Here is a 27,770-nt window from a genome sequence, read left to right as displayed (position 1 = left end):
AACCTCTACACCCACCTCTCTGGGCCAGAGCCAGTAATAACCACTGCCTTGCATACCTCACAGGATTGTGATGAGGATCAAATGCATAAGGGCCCTGGGAACTGTGAGACATTGTCCGATGGGAGGGCTAGTCATACCCAACGCATCATCTCGGGTTACTTTGATCAACTTAGTTGCCAACACTGCTCAGCCTCTGCCAGGGACTTTCTGCTTCATCCTCGGGCAGGTACACATCCCATAATGTTGGCTGGGGTCAGTCTAGTCTCAGGCCTGTCTGCTCACCGTACCACATCAGTCTCTCCTTTTTAGGGGCCCGAGGAAAGATAGATTCCTCCTAGCTAAATTCCAGTGATGACCAGCCAGGGCAGCGCAACCCTTTGTAGGGGCTCATCAGACTTCCGGGGCACCTATGTGGTCAGAGGGAGCACATACCATGTCATACTTACACATTTGGAAAATGGTAGGGCAGATGGGGCATGAATACTACCTCGATGGCTTTCCTAAAACAAATATCAGAAAGTAAAGCTCAACCATCTTGCCCCAAGGATTCATATCCTGTAGACTCCTGCAAAGATTGAGGTCGGGCGACAAAGTAGGGGTTGAAGAGAGATTGGGAAGGAGGAAGCGGGATAGGTGATTCTTATGTTTATTCAGGGAAGGTAGGTTTAAGAAGGGTGAGACGCACCTCACTAGGGCGCCTTGCTTTCAGGTAGGATGTTTTCCTCCAGGTAGTAGAACCCAGGCACCCAGAGGCAGTGGGGTTCCCTGCCTGCAGAAGCTCCCCGGTGACCTCTCGTGGGGCTCAGGAAGAGCGGCCCTTGCTCTGCTCACTTCGCAGCCTCTCTGACTCGTCTTCTCTTGGGGCCTGACAGTGATAAATTCGCCCACCCCCTCCCTCTGGGGGCTTCCCTGCACCCTTAGGGGCTGCCTGTCCTGGCCTCATCCTCCTCTGGGCCTCTCAAGAACAAAGGGGCTTGAACAGTGCTGTCTTTAGCTTTTCTCCAAGGACCCTCATGTTTTTAGAGACTGCAGAATTAGACACACTGTATTTTTAAAGTAAAAACTCAGTTTTCCATTAGTTGAAGATTCATTATCCTGGGATCATCACCTTTTCACTTTCCTGACTACAATTCTCCCTGCCTCTCTATCTAGCTTATAACACTTGTCACCTGCTAACATGCTATATCACATTTATTATCTGTCTCCTGTCACCAGAATATAAACTCCATGAGGATAGGGATTTTGTCTGTTTTGTTCACTGAAAATCCCTAGTGCCTAGAAGAGTGGCTGGTGCATAATAAGTAAGTTTTTGTGTGAGGAATGAATAAAAACGCAAATACTTTTGACCATTAGGCTGTGAGCTTCATGAGGTAGGGGCAATACCAATTTTCTTTACCACGTATATAATCACAGGGCCTGGCACAAAGTAGGCACTTCATAAATATTTGTTAATATGGCAGTCCAGCATACCATTTTAGGAATTTATAGATAAATTCCTAGATATGCTCACAGAGGGCATATTAATTAACATTAATTGCAGCATTTTTGCGAAAGCAAAACTACTAGAGACCAAGACGTGCATTACTAGAAGACCTTGGTTAAGTGAATTTGTACTCTACACACTAGAGTACCAGGCAGCTATTAAAAAGAATGAGGTATATGTGAAATTAAATATAATAGCTCCCTTCCCACCAAACAACGGTTTTCTTTTTGGTTATTGTTGCCGAGACCTGAGAGAAAATTATTGAAGTTCCTTCTAAAATAATGATCCTAGGGAATTCCTTGGCGGTCCAGTGGTTAGAATTCCGTGCTCCCATTGCAGGGGGCCTGGGTTTGATCCCTGGTCTGGGACCTAAGATCCCGCATGCCACATGGCACGGCCAAAAAATAATAATAATAACAACAAAAAAAATAAAATAGGGACTTCCCTGGTGGCGTAGTGGTTAAGAATCCTCCTGCCAATTCAGGGGACACAGGTTCGAGCCCTGGTCAGGGAAGATCCCACATGCGGCAGAGCAACTAAGCCCGTGCGCCACAACTACTGAGCCTGTGCTCTAGAGCCCGCGTGCCACAACTACTGAAGCCTGCGCACCTAGAGCCCATGCTCCACAACAAGAGGAGCCACCGCAGTGAGAAACCCGTGCACTGCAACGAAGAGTAGCCCCTGCTCGCCACGACTAGAGAAAGCCTGTGTGCAGCAACGAAGACCCAACACGGCCAAAACTAAACAAGTAAGATAAATAAATTTTTAAAAAGTAATTATTAAAAATAAATAAATAAATAAACAAATAAATAATGATCCCAACATCATTCCTATACAGATGCAGTAGAAATTTTATGTAAAATGATGTCATATATATTTTAAAAATAAATTTATTTATTTATGTTTATTTTTGGCTGCATTGGGTCTTCCTTGCTGTGTGTGGGTTTTCTCTAGTTGCGGCGAGCGGGGGCTACTCTTCGTTGTGGTGCACGGGCTTCTCATTGCAGTGGCTTCTCTTGTTGTGGAGCAAGGGCCCTAGAGTGCATGGGTTTCAGTAATTGTGGCACGCGGTGTCAGTAGTTGTGGCTCGCGGGTTCTAGAACGCAGGCTCAGTAGTTGTGGCACACAGGCTTAGTTGCTCTGCGGCATGTGGGATCTTCCTGGACCAGGGCTCAAACCCATGTCTCCTGCGTTGGCAGGCGGATTCTTAACTGCTACGCCACCAGGGAAGCCGATATATTTTGTATGATGTTTCTCAAACTATATGGATGACAAATTACTAAGGCGAGGGTCAGTAAGACCTAGATATCATTTCTCAAATTGGTCTGTGGAGCATGATTGGACATTACACAGATCAAGGTTCTGATGTTTAGAAAGAATTTGTAGAGTGTAGTAGTTATTCTTTATTGCAGATTAAGAGCAGATTTATGTGGTATAAACATTCAACTGGACAATGGGTAGGAAAAAATTAATTGAAATTGGCATCAAAACGGGGGAGGTGACAGAATGCATAATCACTACAATTCTGCATTTTCCCCCCTCAATATTGGGCTAATAATTTCCTTATAGTAAATGGAATATGCATATGGATTCCAAATGAAGGTAGAAGAAATTCTAAATTCACTCATCTGGGTAAAAAAAAAAAAAAAAGTCTACATATTTTGATTCAGAAACGTGTCCAAATTATACTGTGAAATGAAGAAAGCAAAGTTTAAGAAATCAAGGTGAAGAACAGTGTGAGCCTACATACCTAAAATAAAATGTGTTTGTATGTCTAGTTTAGGAAATTATTTTACAGTGGTTACCTCTGGGGAGTGGAATGGGACATAGTTAATTTTCTTTCCTTCTTTCCTTTTGGATTTTGTGCTTGTTTTTTATACTTTTTAATTTAAAAAGATAAATGATCATTCCAATCAAAGCATATTAGTTTTAGACGTCCTTTGTTTTCACTACTAGATGACATACTTCCAATCAAAAGCACAGAACTGTGCAACTAGAGATTATCATACTAAGTGAAGTAAGTCAGAAAGAGAAAGACAAATACCATATGATATCACTTATATGTGGAATCTAAAATATGACACAGATGAATCTATCTACAAAACAGAAACAGACTCACAGACATAGAGAACAGACTGTGGTTGCCAAGGCGGGGGTTGGGGTGTGGCGGGTGAGAGATGGATTGGGTGTGTGGGATTAGCAGATGTAAACTATTATATACAGGATGGATAAACAACAAGGTCTTACTGTATAGCACAGGGAACTATATTCAATATCCTGTGATAAACCATAATGGAAAAGAATATAAAAAAATGTCTATATGATGTAAAAAAAAAAAGGGATAATACCTACTCCATTGGGATGATCATGAGCATTACATGAAATAACCTGGCAAAGGACCAGCAAGAAGCAAACTTTCAATGCATAGTAGCAATTAACAGGATAATAATTATTATTGCAATTATTTACAAGAAAACCACTTACACACACACACACACACAAAAGCACAGAACTGGAAGTGTTCATTATTACCCAAGTGGATGGTTACTTAAGGGCACCACTTACTTAGATGGGAACCACTGGTGTACACTAGTCCTTCACCTGCCATGATTGCATTTACTCCAATTCTAGCCAGACCTCTAGTACTCTAAAAATCATATCCCATTCTCACTTCAGTGAATGAGCAGAGCATAGGGGACCACTGATTTGGGGCTGAGTGTGGGAAGGGTGTGTGGGGAGAAGCACTGGACCGTGGGTCATGGATGCAGGGTGGCAGGGATGGGGGGGCCAGTTGTGCTCTGGTCTCACCTCTTCCCCTTTCCTTTGCCCTCTGTCGTCGGCTCCACTTCCTTCTCAGGCTCAGATTTCTACTAAGGAGCACCTGTCAGGTGGGGGCTTTATGATCAGTTTTCTTTAAGGTTAAGATTCACAGTTCTATTGTAATTTTCCCCACTGCCGTTGGCCCATCCATCTACTAGCTCCCTTCTTTTTCTCTGAGAAGGTGTTTCCAAGAACCCAGACCCTTCCTCTGCCCACTCCCTAATCCATATGAAACCTCTGGGCTCAGAGGCGATTTCTGCCTGATCAGAGAGATAGGACTATGGAGTCAGGGCATTCGTACGCTCGCAGTATGAAATCAGCCGCTCGCAGTATGAAATCAGCCACGGAAGACACAAAGTGATATGCAGTAACGTCTCAACTTTTATTGGCCTCCTGCTCCCCAGGGCACCCTGCTTCTGCTGACTCAATGCCTCAAAACTTTGGTGTCTGAGGTCTCAGACACTACTTTGCCGTCCATGAGCCTGAGGGTGGTGGTCTTCTGGATGGTTTGCATGGAGTTGCTGCTGTCCACGGCATCACCAAGACTGTAACAGAAGACAAAGCCCCAGTTATAAACAGCACCGCAAAGAAAAGAGAAACAAGGAAAGTGGAGAAAAGAAGCCTCCCGATCCCTGCCTGCATGTCCAAGTTCCCCTTTGCTGCTTCCTCCATAAGAGGAAAACTGAAGGCCAAATTCCACCTGTGCTCCAAGAACGGCTAGGAGCAATATTTAGTCTATTCTCTTCTCGGGGCACACACAGAGCACCAGCCCAGTGCTCAGTGGGTACCAATGAACAGGCATATGGGGGGCTCACAAAAGCTCAGGCTTTGGGGAGAAGTGGTAGCTTGACCCCAGCTTATACAGGTAGGAGGAGAGCCCCACTCACTTGAAGTCCTCCCCATCTTCCAGGAGGCGGCGGTAGGTGTTGATCTCAGCCTCCAGCTTGATCTTGACATTCAGCAGGGCATCGTACTCCTGGGTCTGGCGTTGCCCCTCTGCCCGGGTCTGGGCCAGCTCTGACTCCAGGTGCAGGAGGACCCCATTGAGCTGCTCCATCTGCATGGCATAGCGGGCCTCCACTTCCCTCAGGCTGTTCTCCAGGCTGGCCTTCTGCAGGGGCATAGGGAGAGGGTCGGGTGAGACAGGGTGGAGGGAGAGTCTCTGCAGCTTTCAGCCCTCTTTGAAACTTTGAGCGCCTACTGTTTGCCAGGTACTAGGGTAGTGAGTAGTAGTAGTGGGGAATACAGCGAGAAACAACTCTTTCTGAGCGAAAGGCACGCACTGAGGGCTCTCACCAGATTTCTCATGGAGTCCAGGTCGATCTCCAGGGACTGGACGGTGCGTCTCAGCTCCGTGAGTGTCATCTCAGCAGCTCCTATCTCAGCGGTCTGCGAGGTGACCACTGTGGTGCTCTCCTCAATCTGCGGGGGGAATAGGGTCCTCAGGTCCCTCCTTCTCTGTCGGCTTCCCTCCTGCACCCTCGTGCCTCTTGTGCTTAGCCTGGCATCCATCCCTCTCCCTCGTGTACCTGCTGGGACCAGTACTTGTCCAGCTCCTCTCGGTTCTTCTGAGCCAGTTCGTCATACTGGGCCCGGATGTCCGCCATGATCTTGCTGAGGTCCTGAGCTTTGGGGGCATCCAACTCCACGGTCAACCCAGAGTTGGCAATCTGGTTTTGTAGACCCTTTACTTCCTAAAGGAGAAAGGGACAAAAGTGAAGAGGTGCTCAGGGTCAGAGCTCCAGGAAGCCTCTTCATCTGTGACTGCCTCTTCCAGAAGGCCTACAGGATCAGTTGGAGAACAGAACAGGGCAATCTCTTGACTTTGCTCTCTGGGCATTGCCAGTTCTGGGCCTTCTACTCCAGATGGGTAAAATGCCAGCTGTCAACATCATGCTTGTCACTCACAGGTGGTGGTTTCTCTCTCCTCCCTTCACCCTGTCCCTCCATCTACAAACCTGCTCCTTGTACCTTCCTCCCTCACCTCCTCCATCAGGTCTCACTTCTACTGCTAGCTGTTTCCACTGTGGTCCTCATCTCATCCTCTCACCCATGGCCTTTTGACCTCACCACGCTCTAATTCAGGTGACCCACCGAGCGTGGCAACAGTCTGATTAAGAAGCACTCAGGCTGGTAGTTCTAAACTCCCCTGCAAGGTGGCTTGCAGGCGGCCTGCTCTGTCTAGTCCCCGGCCCAGACTCATCTTGGTCCCTTGGTTCCTGGCTTGGCCAGGGTCCCCTGCTTGCCTCCTCGTGGTTCTTCTTCATGAACAGCAGCTCCTCCTTGAGAGCCTCGATCTCAGTCTCCAGCTGCAGCCGGGTGACATTGGTGTCGTCAATGACCTTGCGGAGCCCGTGGATGTCACTCTCCACAGACTGGCGCATGGCCAGCTCTGTCTCATACCTGTGGGAGTGGAGGTGATTGGAAGGGCCCCGTCTCTGATCCTGAACCTTCTCAACCCACGCCACCTACTAAGAGCAGCCCTGTGCCCACTGCAAACCAGCCACCTGATTCAGGAATCAGGCAGTAATCCTCTGAGCACCGTTCCTGGCTCTTGGGGAACAGTGTTCTTACACTGGGTTACGTGGAGAATAAATTGATGGAGCCTTACTCTCATCCACCCAGCTCTACCCACAGCTGAACAAGATCCCCCTAACGGACCCCAGCTTCCTAGCCCCCAGCCTTACTTGACTCTGAAGTCATCAGCAGCAAGACGGGCATTATCAATCTGCAGAACGATGTGGGCATTGTCCACAGAACTTGCAAAAATCTGGGGGGATTGTAGAGAGAGGTTGCTCCATGAATGGGAAATCAGTGATGGGGTGGGCCGAGTGTGTGGAGGGTGTTATGTGTCTCAGTGAAAAAACCTTCCTAGTCCCTGGAATAACCAGAGGCTTTCCTTGTATACCTATCCCCTTCTACCTGGGCCCCCTCATACTGTTCCCTCCTTTCCTGGAGTCTCAAATCCCAGCGTTCCCAGTCTCCTGCTGCCCTTCCTTCTAGGCCTCTGCTGCCTGGCCAGCCCGGAAGTGAGCAGTTACTAAAACGCCTCTCCCTGGCCCTCTCCCAGCAGTTTTCCTAGTGCACCTGCTCAGCATCCCCCCGCCCCACCGGTAGGCCTCCAGTTTACTCCCAGATGACTCAGCCTTAGCCACATCCGCTTAACCCCTCCAATGGTCCCCTCTCCACCAGAAGCCAGAGTGTCTGGGCCCTCTTTATGAGCCTTGTTTCACCTCCCTCTATGCTGTCCACTCCTCTGCGAAGCTCCCCCGTCCTCTTCCCACTCTGTCCTGGGGAAGGGCCCTCCTGTGCCCATTCACCACCCTTGGGGTCCCTGTGACTAGGGGCGATGTCTATGGAAATTAGGGGCATTCTTAACCCTCTGCGGGTGGAGTTGGGGGCGGGGCGGGAGATAGACAAGGGGAAGGAGTGCATGCACCCCACCCTATCCTTGGGGGAGGGAGAGGAAGAGGGGAGTGGATAACTGGAGGGTCAAACGTGGCTGGGAGTTGGGGCTGCTCCCTCCATGCCCCCTTACCTGAGCCCTCAGGTCCTCGATGGTCTCCAAGTAGTGCCCCCAGTCTCTGACCTGGGGTCCCTTCTTCTCTAGGTGTTCCCGGATTTTGCTCTCCAGTCTCCTATTATCGGTCTCCAGGCTCCTCACCCTCTCCAGGTAGGAGGCCAGGCGGTCATTCAGGTCTTGCATGGTCTCCTTCTCGCCCTGGATGCCCCCTACACCCACCAGACCCCCAGCCATCCCGGCGCCCAGGTTCCCGGACCCCCAGCCGCCCCGGACGCTGGTGGAGCGGGACACGGAGATCCGGGAGCCCGAGCCCCCGGCGCCTGCATAGACGCTGGCAGCGCTGCTGACCGGTTGGACCCGGTGGCTAGGTGACTGCGCAGAGCCCAGGGACCGGTAGCTGGAGAAGGTGGACTGGGCGGTGAAGCTCATGTTTGTTCCGCGAAGAAAGAGCGAGACCAGGACTTAGGTGCTGGGCCGTGGAGTGTGTGAGGTCCGCAACTCTCAAGTTATAGCTCTCAGGGAGGGGGGTGGGTGGGGGTGGGTGGGGGTGGGTGGGGACCCGCCCCCCGACAGGCCCCGCCTCCGCCACCAGAGTCGCCGCGGAAGCGCGGAAGCCTGCGCCACAGGTGGACGGCCGGGTCTCCGCGCCTCCGGTTCCTGACCCTCCCCCAGCCTTTCCCCGCCCCCTCAGCACCGCCCTGCCAAGGTCACCCTCCAGCACCCAGGGTGGCGGTGAGTGAATGGGGCCGGGACAGCCGTGGGCAGCAGGTAAAGTTGGCTCTGGCAGCTGGGACTTCAGGGCAGGAAATGACGTCATGGTACCCCCCTCCCCCAGGTAGGGGAGGTACAGGCTTGGTTGAGAATTTGGGGGATGAGTGTCGAGGTCGGGTGTGAGTCTCCGTCGTTGTCCTCAGCTGCAGCCCAAGTTCCCACCTGCAGGGGACATCTTGGGGAATCCCGGAGCCCTAGGAGTCCTGGGGAAGAAAAGTTGGGGGCTGCAGAAGAGGAAGGGAAACGCGATTCTGAGCCTCAAGTCTGCTGGTTTACACTCGACCCCCCCACACACTTGGTTCCCAATCATGCCCTGCTGCACTTGTTCCCTAGCACACACTTAGCCCCTATCCTATGCACGTGTATTGTCAATTACCCACAGACACGCTTACTCACCAATTATGTTCACTCTGAACCTTCCGGTCACCCCTCCCCATCCCTCAGCCCACTGCCACGGAGGCCTGGCCTTCCCGGAGCACTCTGTGGTTTGAACAGGACTCCTCACCTCTACACACCTGCGTATCAGCCTTACCCACACCCTTGGGTAAACAAATATTTCTGAGCACTTACAGTTCGACAAATATTTGTTGGGCACCTACTGTGCATCAGGCCCTGTTCTAGTTGCTGGGAGAGCAGCAGTGGAAAGAGACCAATAATCCCTCATGGAGACTGTCATGTGTCCCATTTGTTATGGGGCTTGAGAGGACAGACACGCACACCTCCAAACATTCTGGCTGAGACTCAGAAAGGGACCCTTTCTCCCTCCTTACTAGGACTGTTCTGCAGGCCCCCTCCTTCCCCTGCCTCTCCTCCAAAGGCTCTCTGGATCCCAAGCCTGTCCCCAGGGGGCTGCCCCCTCCAGGAAGCTTATGTCAGGATATGGGTGAGAAGGATGGATGTAGGGAAGTTCCCCCTGCTCCCTTCACCCCTGAAGCTGGATGGTGACCCTCTGCTGAATGAGCTGGAGGAATCCTGAGGTACTGGGCCTTCAAGTCTGTTGCCACCAGCAGCTCATTTGTCTGGCAGGGCCTGGCATTGCACACCTGTCTGCGCTCTTTGCTCTGGGGAGGACCTATTGATTCTTATCGAGCTGCTAGCTGAACTGAAGAGGTGAAGGCAGATGGGAGAGGAGGAATGGGAAGAGGAGGGGCCCCAGGAGTAGCTAGGTCAATGGACCAGACAGAGGGGAGGCACTTGTGGACTTTGCCAGCTGCGTGACCTTGGGAAAGTCACTTAACTCTGTACTTCAGTTTCTTCACTGGTAAAAGGAGAAGAAAGCCAGTCCAGTCTATCTCCTTGGGTGGCAATTGATATGAATGTTAATTATTACTCACTTATTCACTGAACAAATGCTAATTACTTACTGGGGAGTAAATCTCCAAGAGGGCAGCTGTGAGGGGGTCAGTGTAATTGTAAAGATGTCTCCATGATATAAGGACTCTTTCTAAGTCACTTAACACCCCTGGGGGACTTTGAATTCCAACAGGGATTAGGCCCAGATCTAAGGATTCTTATCTAAACTCCTTTCCAGGTCTTTCTCTGACTCCTGCCCCACTCCAACTGCTTGGGACATTTTGGGGCCTGGGGATGGAGGCACTGTCTGGGGCTGGAGGAGGAGAGCTGCCAGCCAGGTCTTATCTCCCATAGCTGATTGTTAGTGGCCACATTCCTGACCTCTTGCAGCATCGGGGCAAATACCGACCTCAGGTTTCCAGCACCAGCCTGCCCTTTTCCACCACATCCAGATTCCTTTGTGGTTCAGGGCCTTTTCGCTCTTCTGAGAGCCTCTGGGAGAGCTGGGGAAGGGGGTGTGAGGGGGGAGTTTCGGGTCCCCAGGTTCCCAGCACTGGGGCTCTGGGGTGGTGGTGGGATGGGCGATGGTGAGGCCGGTCCCTGGAGTAGGAGGAACAGGAAGGGTCCCGGTGAGAGGCCGGAACAAAGACAGATGAGTAAAGGAGCTCAGCAGAGGGGGGTCCTGAAGGAGGGGAAATGGTCCCCCACCCCCATCCTGCCCTGTGTTCCGGTGTCCTGCTGGGGGGGAGCTGGGAACCTGAGAGACAGGTTTAACTACTGAGTAAACTCCGAGATGACCCTGATAAGGGGGGGGCGGGTCAGCTCTTTCCTCCCCCTTCCCTACACTCTCCCTTGGAGAGCTGGAGCCAAAGACCTGGAAGAACTAGATAGTGGGGAGATTAAGGGATTGGGGGATCATGGGGGCCTGGAGCCCTTTAGGCTTTGCTTTATCATTTAGTCTGTAAATTTTGTACCCAACCCTGAGGAGGGGGTTGTTTAGAATAGCAACTGAAGTGTGATGGTTGGGGTCTATAGACCAGACAGCAGGGGGCGGGGGAGTGGCGGGGGCGGGAGTTGGATTCTCATCACCGTCTCCAAGGACTGAAGGATTGAGAACGACTCCAGAAAGGACCTTCCAAACGTGTGAGTGTCTTGGGGGCAGTGATAGGTCTTTTTGGTGGGGACAGTAGGGGGCAGCAAGGCGGATGAGAGGTTGGCCTGGGAGGCTCCCCTCAGCTCCCCTCAGTGCAGGGCCCAGCGTGCCAGCGGGCCTCCCACAGGAGGACCCCAAGGGCTACTGAATTAGGGGCAGAGCCTCTGAGGACGAGAACACACAGAGGGAGGAACGGGGCGAGACCCGAGGAAAAGGAGTCTGGGGGCTGAGTGGGAATTCCTCTTGCTCAGCCCTGAGTCTGGCATGTAGCGGGAGCTCCATAAATGATTTTGATTTAAACAATTAATGGAAAAGGGGGCTGAGGAGTGTGGTTAGGTAAGCTGTGGAGGCAGGTGGGATGATGGGGGTGGCAGCTGGGTTGGGAGCAAGGCCCAGTCTGAATCCCTCAAGACTTTTGGGAATGTCTCTGGAAGTGTCCCTGCCCCATTTGGAGACCCTGGACCTGCCTGTCTAGTGTAGACCGGGGGAGGGGTTCTGAGGGTTCGGGCCAGGCCCTTTCCCCCAGCGTTGGGAAGGTCAAAGAATGCTCTGGTACTTTTATATCATTGCTTCAGCTGGGTTTGTATCCTGGGTTATTTTCCAGGGATAAAGGAAGGAAAGATCATGAAGAACATGTAGCTGCCCAGGAATCTCCAGCGATAAAGCTCAGAGAGGATTCCAGGAAATCTGGCCCTTCCAGAGTCCCCTCAGCTCCCTGGGTTCCCCTGCAGTCTCCTCTGGCAAAGCCAGCTCTCACCCACCAGGCGTGGCCTCTCCTTTTTTTTTTTTATTTGCGGTACGCGGGCCTCTCACTGTTGTGGCCTCTCCCACTGCGGAGCACAGGCTCCGGACGCGCAGGCTCAGCGGCCATGGCTTACGGGCCCAGACACTCTGCGGCATGTGGGATCTTCCTGGACCGGGGCATGAACCCGCGTCCCCTGCATTGGCAGGCGGACTCTCAACCACTGCGCCACCAGGGAAGCCCTATTCTTATGACCCCTTCCCCTTCCCCCTTCTGACCCTGGTACTCCTGGTCCCTCCTCTGGTACAACCCCATTACCTCAATGCCATCCCCCAGCCCATCACCTCTTTCAAATCTGCCAAGAGGTGTGTGGCGCACAGGGATGAGTGTGGCATTTGGTGTCAAAAGACCTGGGTTCAAGGTCCCACTGCTGGCTGGGTGATCTTAGGCAACTTTACTTGCCTTGGTCTCCTCAGGTGTAGAATAAGGATAATAGTTACATATACTCCGAGAGCTTTCATGAGAATCAAATGCGACAATCTGCCTGGAAGGGCTTTGACAGCTGAAGAAGTCAGTTCATTTCCTCTCGTCTGGTTTGACCCCATCTCTTCTTCTTCCCAGATCCCTTGTTTTGCTCTCACTACCCTCTAGCCTTCTGCTCCCTCCTCATCACTATTTCTTTACTTTCAATTTGGGCACAGGGCAGGGGCAGCTAAAACTGAGTCTATGGAAAAGGGGGTGAAATGGAAAAGTAGAGTAGTTGAAAACCCATCTCAAAATCATCCCATTGGGCTTCCCTGGTGGCGCAGTGGTTGAGAGTCCGCCTGCTGATGCAGGGGACACGGGTTCGTGCCCCGGTCCGGGAAGATCCCACATGCCGTGGAGCGGCTGGGCCCGTGATCCATGGCCGCTGAGCCTGCGTGTCCGGAGCCTGTGCTCCGCAACGGGAGAGGCCACAGCAGTGAGAGGCCCGCGTACCGCAAAAAAAAAAAAAAAAAAAAAAAAACCCCATCCCATCAATGGTCACGTCTCTACCAGTCTCTCTCCTTTTGGCTTTGAACTAGGCAGATCTACTAGCAATGTCTGGGGAAACTGTCCTGTGAGCAGCTAGACAAGCAAGGCTACAGCTTGATAGAGGCGCGGGGTATGGAATGCAGCTTGTGGAGCCAAGACTAGCCCTCAGGGCCTTTGCAAAAACAGGACAAAGTCAGCCTCCTCCTTGTCTCCTTGGCCTGTGCGCTGACCGACCTGCACAGGCAGATGTGGTAGCCCTGTCTGGAGCCATCCCCCTAGAGGATCTGGGGGAAACCCTGGTGTGGATGAGATGGCCTAAGGAAAAAGATCAGACAAAAAAAGTGTGCAGAATCTGCACAGAGGGGCCCAAGGCAAGAAGAGGAGGAAGAGACGAAGGGAAAAGAGAGGAGAAAGGAGAGGAGGTCCAGACTCCTGCCAGCCCCCAAAAGAGACCAGGAGAGAGGGCTGTCATGAAAGCCAAGGAGAAAAAGTTTCAAGGAGGGGCAGATGCACACAGAGATCAAGGGGGCTGAGGACAAGCAGAACACTTCCAGTAAAGTGAAGGAGACCAAAGCCAGACGCTGAAAGGCCAAGGAGTAAGTGGTTACTGCTAAGTGGAAACAGAATGTAAACTTTTCTTCTACGAAGTTTGGTGGAATGCCCTCGCAGTCCAGTGGTTAGGACTCTGCTCTCATGGCTGAGGGTTCAAGTTCAGTCCTTGCTAAGATCCCACAAGCCGTGTGTTGTGGCCAAAAAAAAAAAAAAAAAAGAAGTTTAGGGAATTTCCTGGTGGTCCAGTGGTTAGGACCCCACGCTTCCACTGCTGGGAGCATGGGTTCGATCCCCGGTCGGGGAACTAACATCCTGAAAGCCACATGGCACAACAACAACAACAAAAAAAATTAAAAATTAAAAAAAAAGGTTTGTCAGGGAAGGAAAGGAGAAAATGGGGTGATACCCTGTTGTAGGTAGCAAGGTTGATGGAAGGTGTCCTCAGGATGGTACTGTTTAGCCAGGCTGATCAGTGATTAAACAAGCAATGACAATGGAGTGAGGTTGGTGCTGGGCCAGGGCAAGTCCAGGGCCCAATGGAAGCCCATAGCAGCAACTGCTAACCCAGCCTAAGAGCCTAGGGGAAGTGACATTTCAGTGGAAACCTGAAGAGTGCCAGTACTAGTAGGTGGCAGACCTGGGATTTGTCATACGTAACCTCTACATGCTTCTGCCTCTCTACCGATGGGAAGAGCAGGACAGGCAGAAGGAGTCTGCAGCACGCGTGATGAGGTAACATGGTGTGTGAGGCCATGTGAACGGTTCTGAGGTCCCAGTGACGGTCACACAGCATGGCTCCATGATGAGACCAACCACATGAGAATCGGTATCCTGGGGGAATCTCTTGCTGAGAGATGAGCGGGAGGGAGTGGTGGAAATTCAGAGGCAAAGGAATCTAGATTTACAACATTGTTGAAATAGACTCTTGGGGTGGGTTGAGTGGGCAAGCAAAGACAACCAGAAGACCTCAGAGGAAAAGGAGTCCAGGGCTTGGGAGCTGACATGATGGATGGCAACTGCAGTCTAGAAAACAAGGGAGCACGAGATGTGGCATGTCAGAGAGGGGACTGTCGGAGTTTGGGGTCAGAGCAGATGATAATCATTTAAGGGTGGCTGAAAATCATGGAGTTAAGGATCTTAAGGAAAAGAAAGGATAGGAAAAGAGCATAGATTTTGGAGTCAGGCAGATCTGAGTTTGTGTTCTAGCTCTGTTGTTTGCCTGCTGAGTGACCTCGTTCAAGTTGGGTGCCCAAGTTAGTTAGTAAGCTTCTCTGAGCTACAGTTTCCTCATCTGTTGCTGCAGGAATTAAATGTGCATGATAGGGCCTGGAGCATAGCAGGTGCTCCCCTGCCGCCTTCTGCTGCAATAATCATCAGCACGGAAGTTCAAGTCTCTCAGTTTGGTTCAGTTCTACAGTGAGCTGGGTATACAGAGATAAATAAAAATAAACACTAATAATCAAGGAGATGATTATTAGAGGGGACAGATAACCGGACCAAAAAAATACAGTGTGATAGGTGCTATGAAAAGTTCTAAAGTAGTATCAGAGGAGGGAATAATTCATCCATTCATTAACAATTTGTAAGGCAGCTGCTATGTGCCAGCCATGTTCTAGGCTCTGGGGATACAGCAAAGAAAAGCCAGATAAGGTTGTTGTTCTTGCGGAGCTCACATTTTAGGTGGAAGGGTTGGGATCGTGGAGAACCTCAAGAAGGAGGGAATGCTCTGGCAGAGCTTCAAAAAAATGAACAAGAACTTGTTAGAGAGACAGGGGGGTCAAGGAGAAGTCTTTACAGATAGAATGGTATTGTGATCTGTTACAGTATCCAACAGAGTCCCCTTCTCTGAGTTTCAGATACGTATCTCCTGCCCATCACTGGATATTGTCCCCAGTTGGAGCTTTCAAAGAAATGTTTTTTTATTTAAAAAATTATTTTGGCTGTGCCTTGCGGCTTGCGGGATCTTAGTTCCTAGACCAGGGGTTGAACCTGTACCCTTGGTGGTGAAAGAGTGGTCTCCTAACCACTGGACTGCTGGGGAATTCCCAAAGAAATCAAGCTTATTAGATGTAAGGCTGGATCTTCCTGCATCTTTTTTTTTTCTTTTAAAAAATTCAGATTTATTGAGGTGCAATTTGCATAGAGAAATATTCACTCTTTTCAGGGATACGGTTGAATGGGTTTGGACAGATGGATACAGTTGTAGACCTGCCACCATAAATCAAGGTAGAAAACATTTAATCACCTCAGAAAGTCCTATTGCATTCCTTCCTAGTCAATCTCCCTCACCCACCCCCAGCTCTGGCAACCATCAATCTGCCCCAATGATTTTTCCTTTTTCAGAATGCCACATAGGTTGAATCATAGAGTATGTTACCTTTTGTCTCTGACTTCTTTCACTTAGCATAATGCTTTTGTGTTTCACCCATGTTATTGCATGTATCAGCAGTTTGTTCCTCTTTATTGCTGTATAGCAGTATCACAATTAGTTTATTCATTCACCAGTACGTGGATATTTGAGTTGTTTCCAGTTTTTAGTAATTATGAATAAAGGTGTTATAAATATTTGTGCACAGTTCTTTGTGTGGATATAAGTTTTCATTTTTCTTGGATAAAATAGCTAGGAATGGGATGGTGTGTTGTATGATAAGTATATGTTTAACTTTATAAGAAACTGCCAAACTTTTTTTCAATTGAAGTTTAGTTAATTTATAATATTGTGTTCAAACTATTTTCTAAAGTGACTGTATCATTTTGCATTCCCACCAGTAATGTATGAGGGTTCCAATTGCTCTTCACCCTACCAGCACTTTCTATTGTTTTTCTTTTTTTAAACTATAGCTTTACTGGTGGGTGCATAGTAATATCTCATTGTGGTTTTAATTTGTATTTTCATAATGACTAATGATGTTGAGCATCTTTTTTATGTGCTTTTGTTGCCATCTGTATCTCTTCTTTGATGAAGTGTCAGTGCAAATCTTTTGCCCATTAAAAAACATTGGGTTGTCCATAAAAAAATGAAAAGACAACCTACGGAATGGGAGAAAACATTTGCAAATGATAAGACAGAAAAGGGCTTAATCTCCAAAATATACAAACAGCTCATACAACTCAACAAAAAAACAAATAACCCAATCAAAAAATGGACAGAAGACCTTAATAGACGTTTCTCCAAAGAAGACATACAGATAGCCAGTAGGCACATGAAAAGATGCTCAACATCACTAATTATTAGAGAAATGCAAATCAAAACTACAATGAGGTACCACCTCACACTGGTCAGAATGGCCATCATTAAAAAGTCTACAGATAACAAATGCTGGAGAGGGTGTGGAGAAAAGGGAACCCTCCTGCACTGTTGGTGGGAATGTAAGTTGGTGCAGCCACAACGGAAAACAGTGTGGAGGTTCCTCAGAAAACTAAAAATAGAACTACCATATGATCCAGCAATCCCACTCCTGGGCATATAACCAGACAAAACTATAAGTCAAAAAGACATGCACCCCTATGTTCATAGCAGCACTGTTCACAATAGCCAAAACATGGAAACAACCTAAACGTCCATTAACAGATGAATGGATAAAGATGTGGTACATATGCACAAGGGAATATTACTCAGCCATAAAAAAGAATGAAATAATTGCCATTTGCAGCAACATGGATGAAACTAGAGATTATCATACTGAGTGAAGTAAGTCAGAAAGAGAAAGACAAATACTGTATGATATCACTTATATGTGGAATCTAAAATATGGCAAAATGAACCTATTTACAAAACAGAAACAGATCACAGACATAGAGAACAGACTTGTGATTGCCAAGGGGGTAGGGGCTGGGGGAGGGAAGGACTGGGAATGTCGGATTAGCAGATATAAACTATTACATATAGGATGGATAAACAAGGTTCTACTGTATTACACAGGGAACTATTTTCAATCTCCTGTGATAAACCATGATGGAAAAGAATATATAAAAAAAGAATGTCTCTCTATATATAACTGAGTCACTTTGCTGTATAGCAGAGACTGGCACAACATTGTAAATATACTATACTTCAATAAAAAAATAAAATTAAATTTAAAATATATTGGGTTGTCTTTTTTATTATTTATTTTTGAGAGTTTTAAAAAATATATCTAGATTTAAGTTTTTCATCATATATGTGATTTACAACTATTTTCTTCCAGTCTGTAGTTGTCTTTCCATTTTCTTAATGGTGTCTCTTGTGGAGAAGCTATTGATTTTGAAGAAGTCTATTTTATCAAGTTTTTACTTTAAGGATCATGCCCTGGTGCTGTATTTGAAAAATCTTTGCTTATGTGAAAGTCACAAAGATTTTTTTCTGTTTTCTTCCAGAAGATTTATGGTTTTAGATTTTTCTTTTGTTTTTTTGTTAATAGTTTATTTATCATGAGAAACTATTCCTTAGCCCAGATATTAGTAGTTCATAGTTCAGGAACATAGGTAAGTGACAAACTTCCATGGAACTCAACCCAAAGAAATTCTTTATATTCCAAAATCACTTTGCACTCTGAAAGATACCAGCCTTCCTCATCTCCTCAAAATCTTTTATGGAATCATAAGTTCTGTAGAAGTCTGCATATGCCTTCTTTCTTGGTTCAGCCACAGCAAACTTATAGAAAGCTGCAACTCCCAAGGAGACAACGAATGCTCCAACAATATGAAATCGCAGTCGCTTGGCCAGAAGGCCATGCATCTGAAGTTTTGTCAAAGAACTGGAAGCCATGGTAGTTTTTCTCCTTGACAGCGGACTATTTCAAGGTCATGCAATCAAGAACTAACACTCAGGAGGGACCCCAGCAGGTCCCACAGGGCCCACTTTGTGACTCAGGCCTGAAGGCCGTGGTGCACGGGCCGGCCTCCTGACCTTTGGCGAGCGCGGCCTGGGCAGGGGCCTATGGTTCTAGGTTTTACATTTTGGCCTAAGAGTTAATGTGCGTTAACTCACATTTGAGTTAATGTGTTTGACAAATATTTTCTCCAAATCTGTGGCTTACTTTTGTATTTTCTTTATTTTTTTTTAATTTATTTTTTGGCTGCGTTGGGTTTTCGTTGCTGGGTGTGGGCTTTCTCTAGTTGTGGCGAGTGGGTGCTACTCTTCATTGTGGTATGTGGGCTTCTCATTGCGGTGGCTGCTCTTGTTGCGGAGCATGGGCTCTAGGCGCGCGGGCTTCAGTAGTTGTGGGTCTCGGGCTCTAGAGCGCAGGCTCAGTAGTTGTGGCGCACGGGCTTAGGTGCTCCATAGCATGTGGGATCTTCGTGGACAAGGGCTTGAACCTGTGTCCCCTGCATTGGCAGGTGGATTCTTAACCACTGTGCCACCAAGGAAGTCCCTACTTCTGTATTTTCTTAACAGTGTCATTAGAATAGATGACATTTTTAATTTTGGTAAAATTCCATTGTCAAATTTTTCTTTAATAGTTTATTTTTTTGTGTGTGTGTTCTAAGAAATCTTTACCTAACCTAAGATCACTAAGGTTTTTTTCTTATGTTTTCTTCTAGAAGTTGTATATTTTTAGGTTTTTTGTTTTGAGCTGATTCTTGTCAATAACTTGAAGTATGGGTTGAAGTTAATTTTTATTATTATTATTTTTTGCATGCGGATGTCCAATTGTTCCAGCACTATTTGTTGAAAAGACTATCTTTTCTGCAATGATTTACCTTGGTACCATTGTGTGAGTCTATTTCTGGGCTCTTATGTTCCACTGATGTATATATCTGTCCTTATGTTAATACCCCACTGTCTTGATTACTATAGCTTTATGGTAACTCTTGAAACCAGGTAGTGTGAGTTCTCCAACTTTCTTCCTCTTTTTCAAAATTGTTTTGGCTAGTCTAGGTCCTTTGTTTTTTTATATAAATTTTTAGAATCAGTTTGTCAATCTCTAAATAAAAGCTTACTGGAATTTTGATTGGGACTGCATTAAATCCATGAACTTTGTATATCTCACCATTCTAGATCTTTAATTTCTTTCATTAATGTTTTGTGGTTTTCAGCACACAAATCTTGCACATGTTTTGTTTGATTGGAAGGTATTTTATGTTTTAAATCTGATTGTTAATGATATTCTGTTTTCAATTTCCAATTGTTCATTACTAGTATATAGAAATATGATTGATTTTGTATATCGATCATTTAGCCTGCAACTCTGCTAAACTCTCTTACACCAGTAGCTTTTTTGTAGATGGAAATTTTTTACATAGAATATCATTTCATTTGTGAATAAAGGCAGCTTTATTTCTTCTTTTCCAATCTGTATGCCTTATTTTCTTTTTCTTGACTTACTGTACTAGCTAACACCTCCATTACAATGTTAAATAGAAGTGGTGAGACAGTAAATACCTTTGCTTTGTTCCTGATCTTGTGGGGAGAACATTCATTCTTTCACTGTTAAAAATTATGTTAGCCATAAGTTTTTTGTAAATGTTCTTCATCAGGTCAAAGAAATTCCCTTCTATTCATAGTTTGCTGAGAGTTTTCCTTTTTTTTTTTTAGATTTTTTTAATGTGGACCATTTTTAAAGTCTTTATTGTGTTTGCTGCAATATTGTTTCTGTTTTATGTTTTTGTTTTTTTTGCCCCGAGGCATGTGGGATCTTAGCTTCCCAACCAGGGATTGAACCCACACCCCCTGCACAGGTGAAGTCTTAACCACTGGACCACCAGCGAAGTCCCAAGAGAGCTCTTAATCATAAATGGATGTTGAACTTTGTTAAATGTTTTATCTGCATCAGTTGAGATGGACATATGATTTTTCTTATTTAGTCTATGAATAAAATGAATTACATTAATTGATTTTAAATATTCAACCAATCTGCCATACCAGGGAGAAATCTTATTTGATTATGATGTATTGTTCCTCTTATCTGTTGTTGGATTTGATTTGTTAATATTTTGGTAAGGGTTTTGAATTAATGTTCATGGAGGATATTGATCTATATTTTTCTTGTATTGTGTGTTTTTTTTTTTTTTTTTTTTGCAGTACGCGGGCCTCTCACTGTTGTGGCCTCTCCTGTTGCGGAGCACAGGCTCCGGACGCGCAGGCTCAGCGGCCATGGATCACGGGCCCAGCTGCTCCGCGGCATGTGGGATCTTCCCGGACCGGGGCACGAACCCGTGTCCCCTGCATCGGCAGGTGGGCTCTCAACCACTGCGCCACCAGGGAAGCCCCACTTGTATTGTTTTTGTCGGGCATTGGTATCAGAGCAAAGCTGACTTTATAAAATGAGTTAGGAACAGTTTCCTGCTCTTCCATTTTCTGGAAGAATTGTGTAGAATTGATATTATTTCTTCCTTAAGTGTTTGGTAGAATTCATTAATGAAGTAATCTGGGTCTAGAATTTTCTTTGTGGAAGGTTTTTAACTAAGAATTCAACTTCTTTAATAGATATAGAACTACTTAGGTTTTCTCATTCTTTTGCATGAGCTTTGGTAGGTTTATGTTTTTAAAGGAATTTGTTCATTTCATCTAAGTTGTCAGATTTATAGGTAGCAATATTCCCTTATTATCCTCTTAATATCTACAGGGTCTGTAATCCCCTCTTTCATTGCTGATATTGGTAGTTTGTGTCTTCTCTCTCTCTTCTCTTTTCCCTGGTGTAGGTTTTATCAATATTTTTGATCTTCCAAAGAATCAGCTTTTGGTGTCATTGGTTTCCTCTACTGTTTTTCTATTTTCAAGGTCTTTGATTTCTGCTCTTACACTTATTATTTCCTGCCTTCCCTTTGCTTCTCGCTTTGGCTTTTTTTTTTTTTTTTTTTTTTTTTTTTTTGCGGTACGCAGGCCTCTCACTGCTGTGGCCTCTCCCGCTTCAGAGCACAGGCTCCGGACGCACAGGCTCAGCGGCCATGGCTCACGGGCCCAGTCTAGTCTCTCCGCGGCATGTGGGATCCTCCCGGACCGGGGCACGAACCCGCGTCCCCTGCATCGGCAAGCGGACTCTCAACCACTGCGCCACCAGGGAAGCCCATCGCTTTGGTTTTAATTTGCTTTTTTTTTCCAATTTCTTAACTTGGAAGCTTAGATTTTTATTTCAAGGCTTTAAAAAAATATGTAAGTATTTAATGCTATAAATTTCCCTCTATGCACTGCTTTATCTGTGTCCCAAAATGTTTAACTAATATAAAATATTTTCTAAATTTCCTTGTGAGTTCTTTTAACCATGGGTTATTTATAAGTATGTGGTTTAACTCCCAAATATTTGGAGATTTTCCAGATATCATTCTGTTATTAATTTATATTTTAAGCCTCTTATGGTAAGAGAACATAGATTGTACGATTTCATTTCTTTTAAATTTGTTGAGATTTGTTTTTTTTGAACCAGCATATGGCCTATCCTGATAAATGTTCCATGCACACTTGAAAACAATGTGTATTCTGCTGTAGTTGGGTGAAATTTTTTATGTATAATTAGATCACATTGGTTGATGGTGTTTTTCAGGTCTTTTATATCTTTACTTATTTTCTATTTGTCTTATTAATTATTGAGAAAGGAATATTGAGGCCTCCAAGCATAATTTTGGATTAATCTACTTCTCCTTTCAGTTCTTTTAATTTCTATTTTATGTTTTTTTAAAATTAATTAACTTATTTATTTGGCTGCGCCAGGTCTTAGCTGTGGCGCGCGGGATTTTTGTTGCTGAGTGTGAGCTCTTAGTTGCGGCATGTAGGCTCTTAGTTGTGGCATGCGGGCTCTTAGTTGCAGCATGTGAGATCTAGTTCCCTGACTAGAGATCGAACCCAGGCACCCTGCACTGGGAGCTTGGAGTCTTAGCCACTGGACAACCAGGGAAGTCCCTCTATTTTATGTTTTTAAAAACTCTGTTGCGCTTCCCTGGTGGCGCAGTTGTGAGAGTCCACCTGCAAATGCAGGGGACACGGGTTCGTGCCCTGGTCTGGGAAGATCCCACATGCCGCGGGGCGGCTGGGCCCATGAGCCATGGCCGCTGGGCCTGTGCGTCCGGAGCCTGTGCTCCGCAACGGGAGAGGCCACAACAGTGAGAGGCCCGCGTACTGCAAAAAAAAAAAACCCCAAAAACCCCAAAAAAACTCTGTTGTTGGGTGCATACACATTTAGGATTCTTATAGCTTCCTGATGAATTGGCCCCTTTGTCATTCTGCAATGTCCCTCCATATCCCAGATATATTCTTTGTTTTGAAGTCCATTTTGTCTGATATTCGTGTGACCTTCTTCTAATTTTCCCCTTCTCATGGAATGGCATCACCATCCAAAGAGGTGTCTAGGGCAAAAACTGAGTTGTCATCCTTGACACTTCCCACCCTCCACCACCATATCAGCCCATTATCAAATCTTGCTCATTTTACCTCCTAAATGACTCTTGAATCTTTCAGCTCCTCTCTAGCTCTATAATCATCACCGTAGTCTAAGTTATCATTGTATTATCTCTTGCTTAGCCTACTCTCTTAGTTTTCTGATGTCCTTGAATCCACTTTGATCTAATGTGCTCTCCACATGGCAAGCAGGCACGATTAAAAAAACCACACACACAAATGAAGTCGCCCCTCTAAATCTAATTAGGTCTAACTAGGTCCAATTATTCTTAGGGTAAAGACCCCAAATCTTCAAGTGGCTGATGAAGCCCTGCATGGTCTGGCCCTCTCAACCTCTGCTGTCTCCCTCTGTACCTTTTCTACCTCTTAATATGGCTACACTGACCTTCTTTCTGTTTGTGGAACATGTTGTACTCCTGCTTACCCGGGGCCTTTGCACGTGCAATTCTCTATAACTAGATCACTCTTCTCCTTATTCAGCCTTTTCTATTAATTTACTCATCTCTCATATCTCAGTTCAAGTATTGCTTCCTCAGGGAAGTTTCCCTAACTCCTTCAAATTTAGGTCAGGTTGCTCTACAATATACTCTCTTATGGTTGTGTTCCTCTCGTTAAAATAATGTATAGCAGTTTATATTTACATTTTCATTAGTGTGATTATTAGGTTACTATCATTCTCTCCAACTAGATTATAAGCTCCAGGGACCATGTCTATTTTGCTCACCCTTGTGTCCTTAGTGCCTGCACTTATTGGGTGCTCAATAAATACTTGTCAAATATGTAAAGAGTCAATGGGTAGCAGAGAAAAGGAAGAGGCAGAAGATGAAATGGGAAAGGTTGTTGAGGGCTGGGTCAAGGAGGACCTTGCAGGCCTTGTAGAGTTTTTCCTTCCTTGCTTCTCAATTTTATTTTGCACAAGATACATTAGGAAATGTGCTATGAACACATGTGCCAAGGTACCACCCACGTCTGCAGGGAGCTGGAGTCTGAGCCTCTATTTATAACAAGTTCCCTAGGGATGCACCAGCGGCTGTGGGCTACTGGGAAGACATTGAAGCTTGAAGGGGGGAAGTGTCATGGTCAGAATTGCATTTTGGCAAGACCATTCTAGCTGTATGTCTTGGAAAGACAGAAAGGGACAAGACTGGAGATTACTGTCATCATCTAGGCAAGTGACATGAATGCCTGGACTAGGGAGAATCAGTGGAAAAACAGGGAAGAAAATAGACTCAAGGGAAATTTAGAAGTTAGAAGTTAGGTCTTGGTGTCTAATTGGATATAAGGGGAAAGAACAAGGAAGAATAGCAACCACAATTAACAATTACTGAGTACCTATGATGTGCCAGGCACGATCCTATGTGCTTTACACATATCACGTTATTTAGGCTCATAACAACCACGTGAGGCAGGTTATAGTACCATCCCCGGGACTTCAGGTGACTCCTAGTTTTCTTGCTTTGGAGGCAGTGAGGCTGTCCACCAGATAATGATTATGAGAGGAAGGAAGGCCAGGAGGGTGGTGTTAGACAATGACTTCTGTTTGGAACTTACTGACTTTGCGACTTGGGTGAGACATCCAGGTGGCAATTGGAAACATGGGTCTGAAACTCTCCTGAGAGTTGGGAGATGTGGGTCCAGGAGCCATCATCCCTGGGAGTGGATGGGATTGTTCAGAAGAGGTTGAGGCACCGTCCCAGGGATACTAACTTTCAAGGCCGAGGCTCTTAATCTGGCCTCTGTGATGGTTTCCCGAGTACATGAATCCCTTGAGGTATATGAGAGATGCTGGCAATCTGTGATTGTGCCTTAGAGTCTCAAAAGTGTGCATGGGGGCTTCCCTGGTGGCGCAGTGGTTGAGAGTCCGCCTGCCGATGCAGGGGACATGGGTTCGTGCCCCGGTCTGGGAAGATCCCACATGCCGCGGAGCAGCTGGGCCCGTGAGCCACGGCCGCTGAGCCTGCGCGTCTGGAGCCTGTGCTCCGCAATGGGAGAGGCTGCAAAAAAAAAAAAAAAAAAGTGTGCATGGCCCACCAAAAAGATTAAGGGCTATGGATACAAGTGGTGGGTAGATAAAGAGGATTCAGGAATGAATCAGTAGTGTCCAGTCCAATACTGCAGGGAGGTCAGATAAGAGAAAGCTTGAAAAGGTCTACCAAATTTGGCTCTTAGTTGATCACAGGTGGTTTTAAATTTTCGTGGCTGGTAGCTGGGGTGGGAGTAGGTAGGATGAGGTGAAAATTGAGAACGAACAGTGTCTTTTTTTGGGAAGAGGAGAGAGGGGTCAAGGGTCAAGCATAATTTCCCTCCCTCCTTCCCTCCCTCCCTCCCTCCCTCCCTCCTTTCCCTCCTTTGTTCCTTGCTTTTTTTAAGTAGAAAAGCCCTTGAGCAGGGATACAGGTAGAGGGGAAAAGTCCCTCCAGGGATGGGGCTGGGGGGAGCAGGACCAGAGAGAGATGGTCCTTAATGCAGCGAGGTTCTGAGGGGTTAGAGTTCAGAGTGCAGGTAGCGGGCCTGGCTCTGAGCACAGTGAGGGACACCTCCATCTCCAAGAGGGAGGAAAGGGTGCAGATGGATACAGATAACGGGTGAGGGGGGCATTGTTAAGGATGGTGGAGGCAGCCATGAGGGCCCCTTTGGGTACCAAGAGTTTACGATTCTGGTGACTAGCAGAGGGGAAAGAGTGATGGTGCATCTGGTCTCACACTAGCTGAGGAGACACTGTCTTTTCCTTAGCCTAGACACCCTCCTCCTTATGTTTGGCCTTGTCCTCCTCCAGGAAGCCTTCCTTGACTGATAACTCCATTCTGCCCCTTCCCAGCAGCTGCCTCAGCTCCCCCTTCCCTCTTTGTCTCAGCACAGAGGCCAAGAGCTCCCCTTGGTTCAGTGTCTGCCTGTCTGTCTGTCTCTGGTCTCCAGAGAGAAGGCTCAAGGAAGGAGGTGAGGAGGGGATGGGAGCATTTGTGTATCTGTAAAATGGGTGGCTGCTTCCTCAGGACTGTCCCTCCCCAGCTTTCAGGACAGGCTGTGCCCACAAGGGGGTGTTTAGCCAGAGAAGGCCTGCCTCGCATGATCCGGGCAAGCAGCCCAATTGGCAGGCTGGCAGCAGGGCCCTCACCTTTGCTCCCTGCTCAGATGGCCCTGGCCTCCGTTGCCATGGTTGCCCCTTAGTTTGGGGTAAACAGAGCTCTCCCTCTCCCTATCCAGACACCTAAGTGTCTCTCTGGGGAGGGGTTGGAATTTCCAGCGTCCAGGTATCCCTCACCCTGCTTCCCAGAAGGCACAAGGATGGTGAGTCACAGCATTTAGGCCCCTTTCCACCCCCTCACTGCTCTCTGGCTGGCCCTGAGGCTCCCTTCTGCTCCACCTGTGTCCTGTGAGAATTGGGGAGGGATAGGGAGAGGGCTGGGACTCACTATCAAGCTGGGTGGTGGGTATAGGGAAGAGCCTTCCTGTCTTCCTTTGGGCTGTTTCTCCTGGGGCCTAGATCCAATCCCTGGAATCAGTGAGAACGATTACAGCTTCTTTCCTCCCTTCTCCTGGATCCTTAGGGCCTAGGGTGAGAGAGAGGAGAAGATAGAAAAATCAAATGTGGAGGAGAAGAATACGGATCAGAGTGGAGAAGATGATTCATCTGGATAGAAGTGAATCTTAGAACCATCATGCATTCATTCATTCATTCTGTGAATCAAACAAATTCCCGTGCTGGGTGCTGAGGGAAACAGAAACATGTAAGACACAACCCTGCTTTAGAGGAGGTGCCTTGGTGCTGGTGTGAGGGCCCTGGATTTGGAATTTGGGGACCCTGGTATGAGCCCCGACTACTGCTTGATGGACGAGTCACTTCTCTAAGCCTTGGGTTCCTCATCTGTAAATAAGAATAATGATACTGAACTCCCAAGGTTATTGTGCAGATCAAATGAGATGAATATGGACCACTGCCCCATTTGCCGGTGTTCAACGCCTGTTGGATGCCTGTGGCTCAGGTTTGCAGTCAGGGTGGAGCGCTCAGACAAGTATGAACCAGCCCAGGGTGTAACGAGGCCAGTTCTTGGGGTCTCTGTGGGAGAGGCCACTTCTGACAGTGGTGACCGCGGCAGGGAGGTGCCGGCTGGGTGGTTTTCGTTCAGTAAATGTTTGCAGAGTGCACACGGTGCGCTGCAAGGGTAAGGGTTCAGCAGGTGCAGGTTCCAGGGAAGGCTGTCGGCAGGATGGGCAGAGCCCCGGGGCTGGGGCAGGGAGGCAGCTAGTGCCAGGCAGGAAAGGTTCAGCTCAATCATCATCGATGAGGAGCTTGACCTTTACTCTGAAGGCAAAGGGAAGTTCTGGGCTGGGGAGTGACAGGATCCAAGTGGTGTTTATAGAAGATCAGTAGGCCTGGGCCCTGGGAGAAAACACTTTGGAACAAAGTAAAGCGAGTCCATCGTGGAGGTAGAGGGGGCGCTGCGCCAGAGGGAGAGAGCGTACGTGTCTAGGAGCCTCAGGCGGGCAGTGAGGTCACCTCCCCTGCAACTCTGCAGGGAGGGGGACATTCACAGCAGCACGTCTCTTTCTCTGGGGGCCCTTCTCACCTGCCTGCGAGAAGGAGGGAGGAAACATCGCAGGGAGGTGGAGAATTTCTCGGGAGCACTGCCCCCTTCCGCCTCCTCCCTCCGCGGGACCCAGGGCCTGGCTCAGAGGTGGGAGGGGGAGAGGGGGACAGGGCTGGAACTAGGATCGGGGTCCCTTCTGGGTCCTGCTCCTGTCCTCTAAGAGAGAGGGTGAGTCAACTGTGGTTTTTAAAGCTGGAGAAGTAGTTCATGGTGGCAGAGAGATCGAAACCCCACAGGCCACAAGAACTTCACTGTCTTGAACCGCAGAGAGCTACCTGGAATACGGTGCTGTCCAGCCCCAGGACATAACTTTCTTTATGGGGGCCAGGGAAATTTCTGGCCGGGGAGCTGGTTGATAGGAATCGAGGCCCTCAGCCTTTGGTGGCACCAGTGATCCTGGCTCCCCTTCGCTCCCACCTCATTTCCGGATGGACCACCCACGCTGGGGTGACTCAGGTATGCGGCTCAGGCCCGAAATCCTCCCAACCCCCTGGGCTGACTCAGCCTGAGCTCCTGG

General features: G+C 47.6%; 2 protein-coding genes across 2 annotated transcripts; both read right to left on the bottom strand.

Moving 5' to 3' along the window:
• Positions 1-4,666: 4,666 nt before the first annotated feature.
• Positions 4,667-8,398, bottom strand: KRT18 (keratin 18). Its single transcript, XM_082635847.1, has 7 exons — positions 7,842-8,398; positions 6,991-7,073; positions 6,550-6,706; positions 5,833-5,997; positions 5,600-5,725; positions 5,191-5,414; positions 4,667-4,848 (listed from the first exon to the last, which is right to left on the bottom strand). The coding sequence occupies exons 1-7, from the start codon at positions 8,253-8,255 to the stop codon at positions 4,728-4,730; spliced, it is 1,290 nt and encodes a 429-aa protein (XP_082491973.1). The 5' UTR covers positions 8,256-8,398; the 3' UTR covers positions 4,667-4,727.
• A 9,333-nt stretch (positions 8,399-17,731) lies between these two features.
• LOC309812531 (cytochrome c oxidase subunit 6C-like) lies at positions 17,732-18,238 on the bottom strand. The gene has a single exon (XM_082636325.1). The coding sequence runs from the start codon at positions 18,096-18,098 to the stop codon at positions 17,871-17,873; it is 228 nt and encodes a 75-aa protein (XP_082492451.1). The 5' UTR covers positions 18,099-18,238; the 3' UTR covers positions 17,732-17,870.
• Positions 18,239-27,770: the final 9,532 nt, after the last annotated feature.

This window comes from Mesoplodon mirus, assembly GCF_964341445.2.
Source record: "Mesoplodon mirus genome assembly, chromosome: 11".
NCBI lineage: Eukaryota > Metazoa > Chordata > Mammalia > Artiodactyla > Ziphiidae > Mesoplodon > Mesoplodon mirus.
Note: the sequence above shows the minus strand (reverse complement) of the source record. Positions and strands in the feature narration are given on the sequence as shown.

What these genes read in the sequence shown, in the direction of transcription:
- KRT18 (XM_082635847.1), bottom strand. Translation starts at nt 8,255, where the DNA reads ATGAGCTTCACCGCCCAGTCCACCTTCTCCAGCTACCGGTCCCTGGGC. An exon ending in TCGAGGACCTGAGGGCTCAG is followed by an intron (nt 7,074 to 7,841) that starts GTAAGGGGGCAT and finishes CAATCCCCCCAG; the next exon opens with ATTTTTGCAAGTTCTGTGGA. An exon ending in GCTGATGACTTCAGAGTCAA is followed by an intron (nt 6,707 to 6,990) that starts GTAAGGCTGGGG and finishes CCACTCCCACAG; the next exon opens with GTATGAGACAGAGCTGGCCA.
- LOC309812531 (XM_082636325.1), bottom strand. Translation starts at nt 18,098, where the DNA reads ATGGCTTCCAGTTCTTTGACAAAACTTCAGATGCATGGCCTTCTGGCC.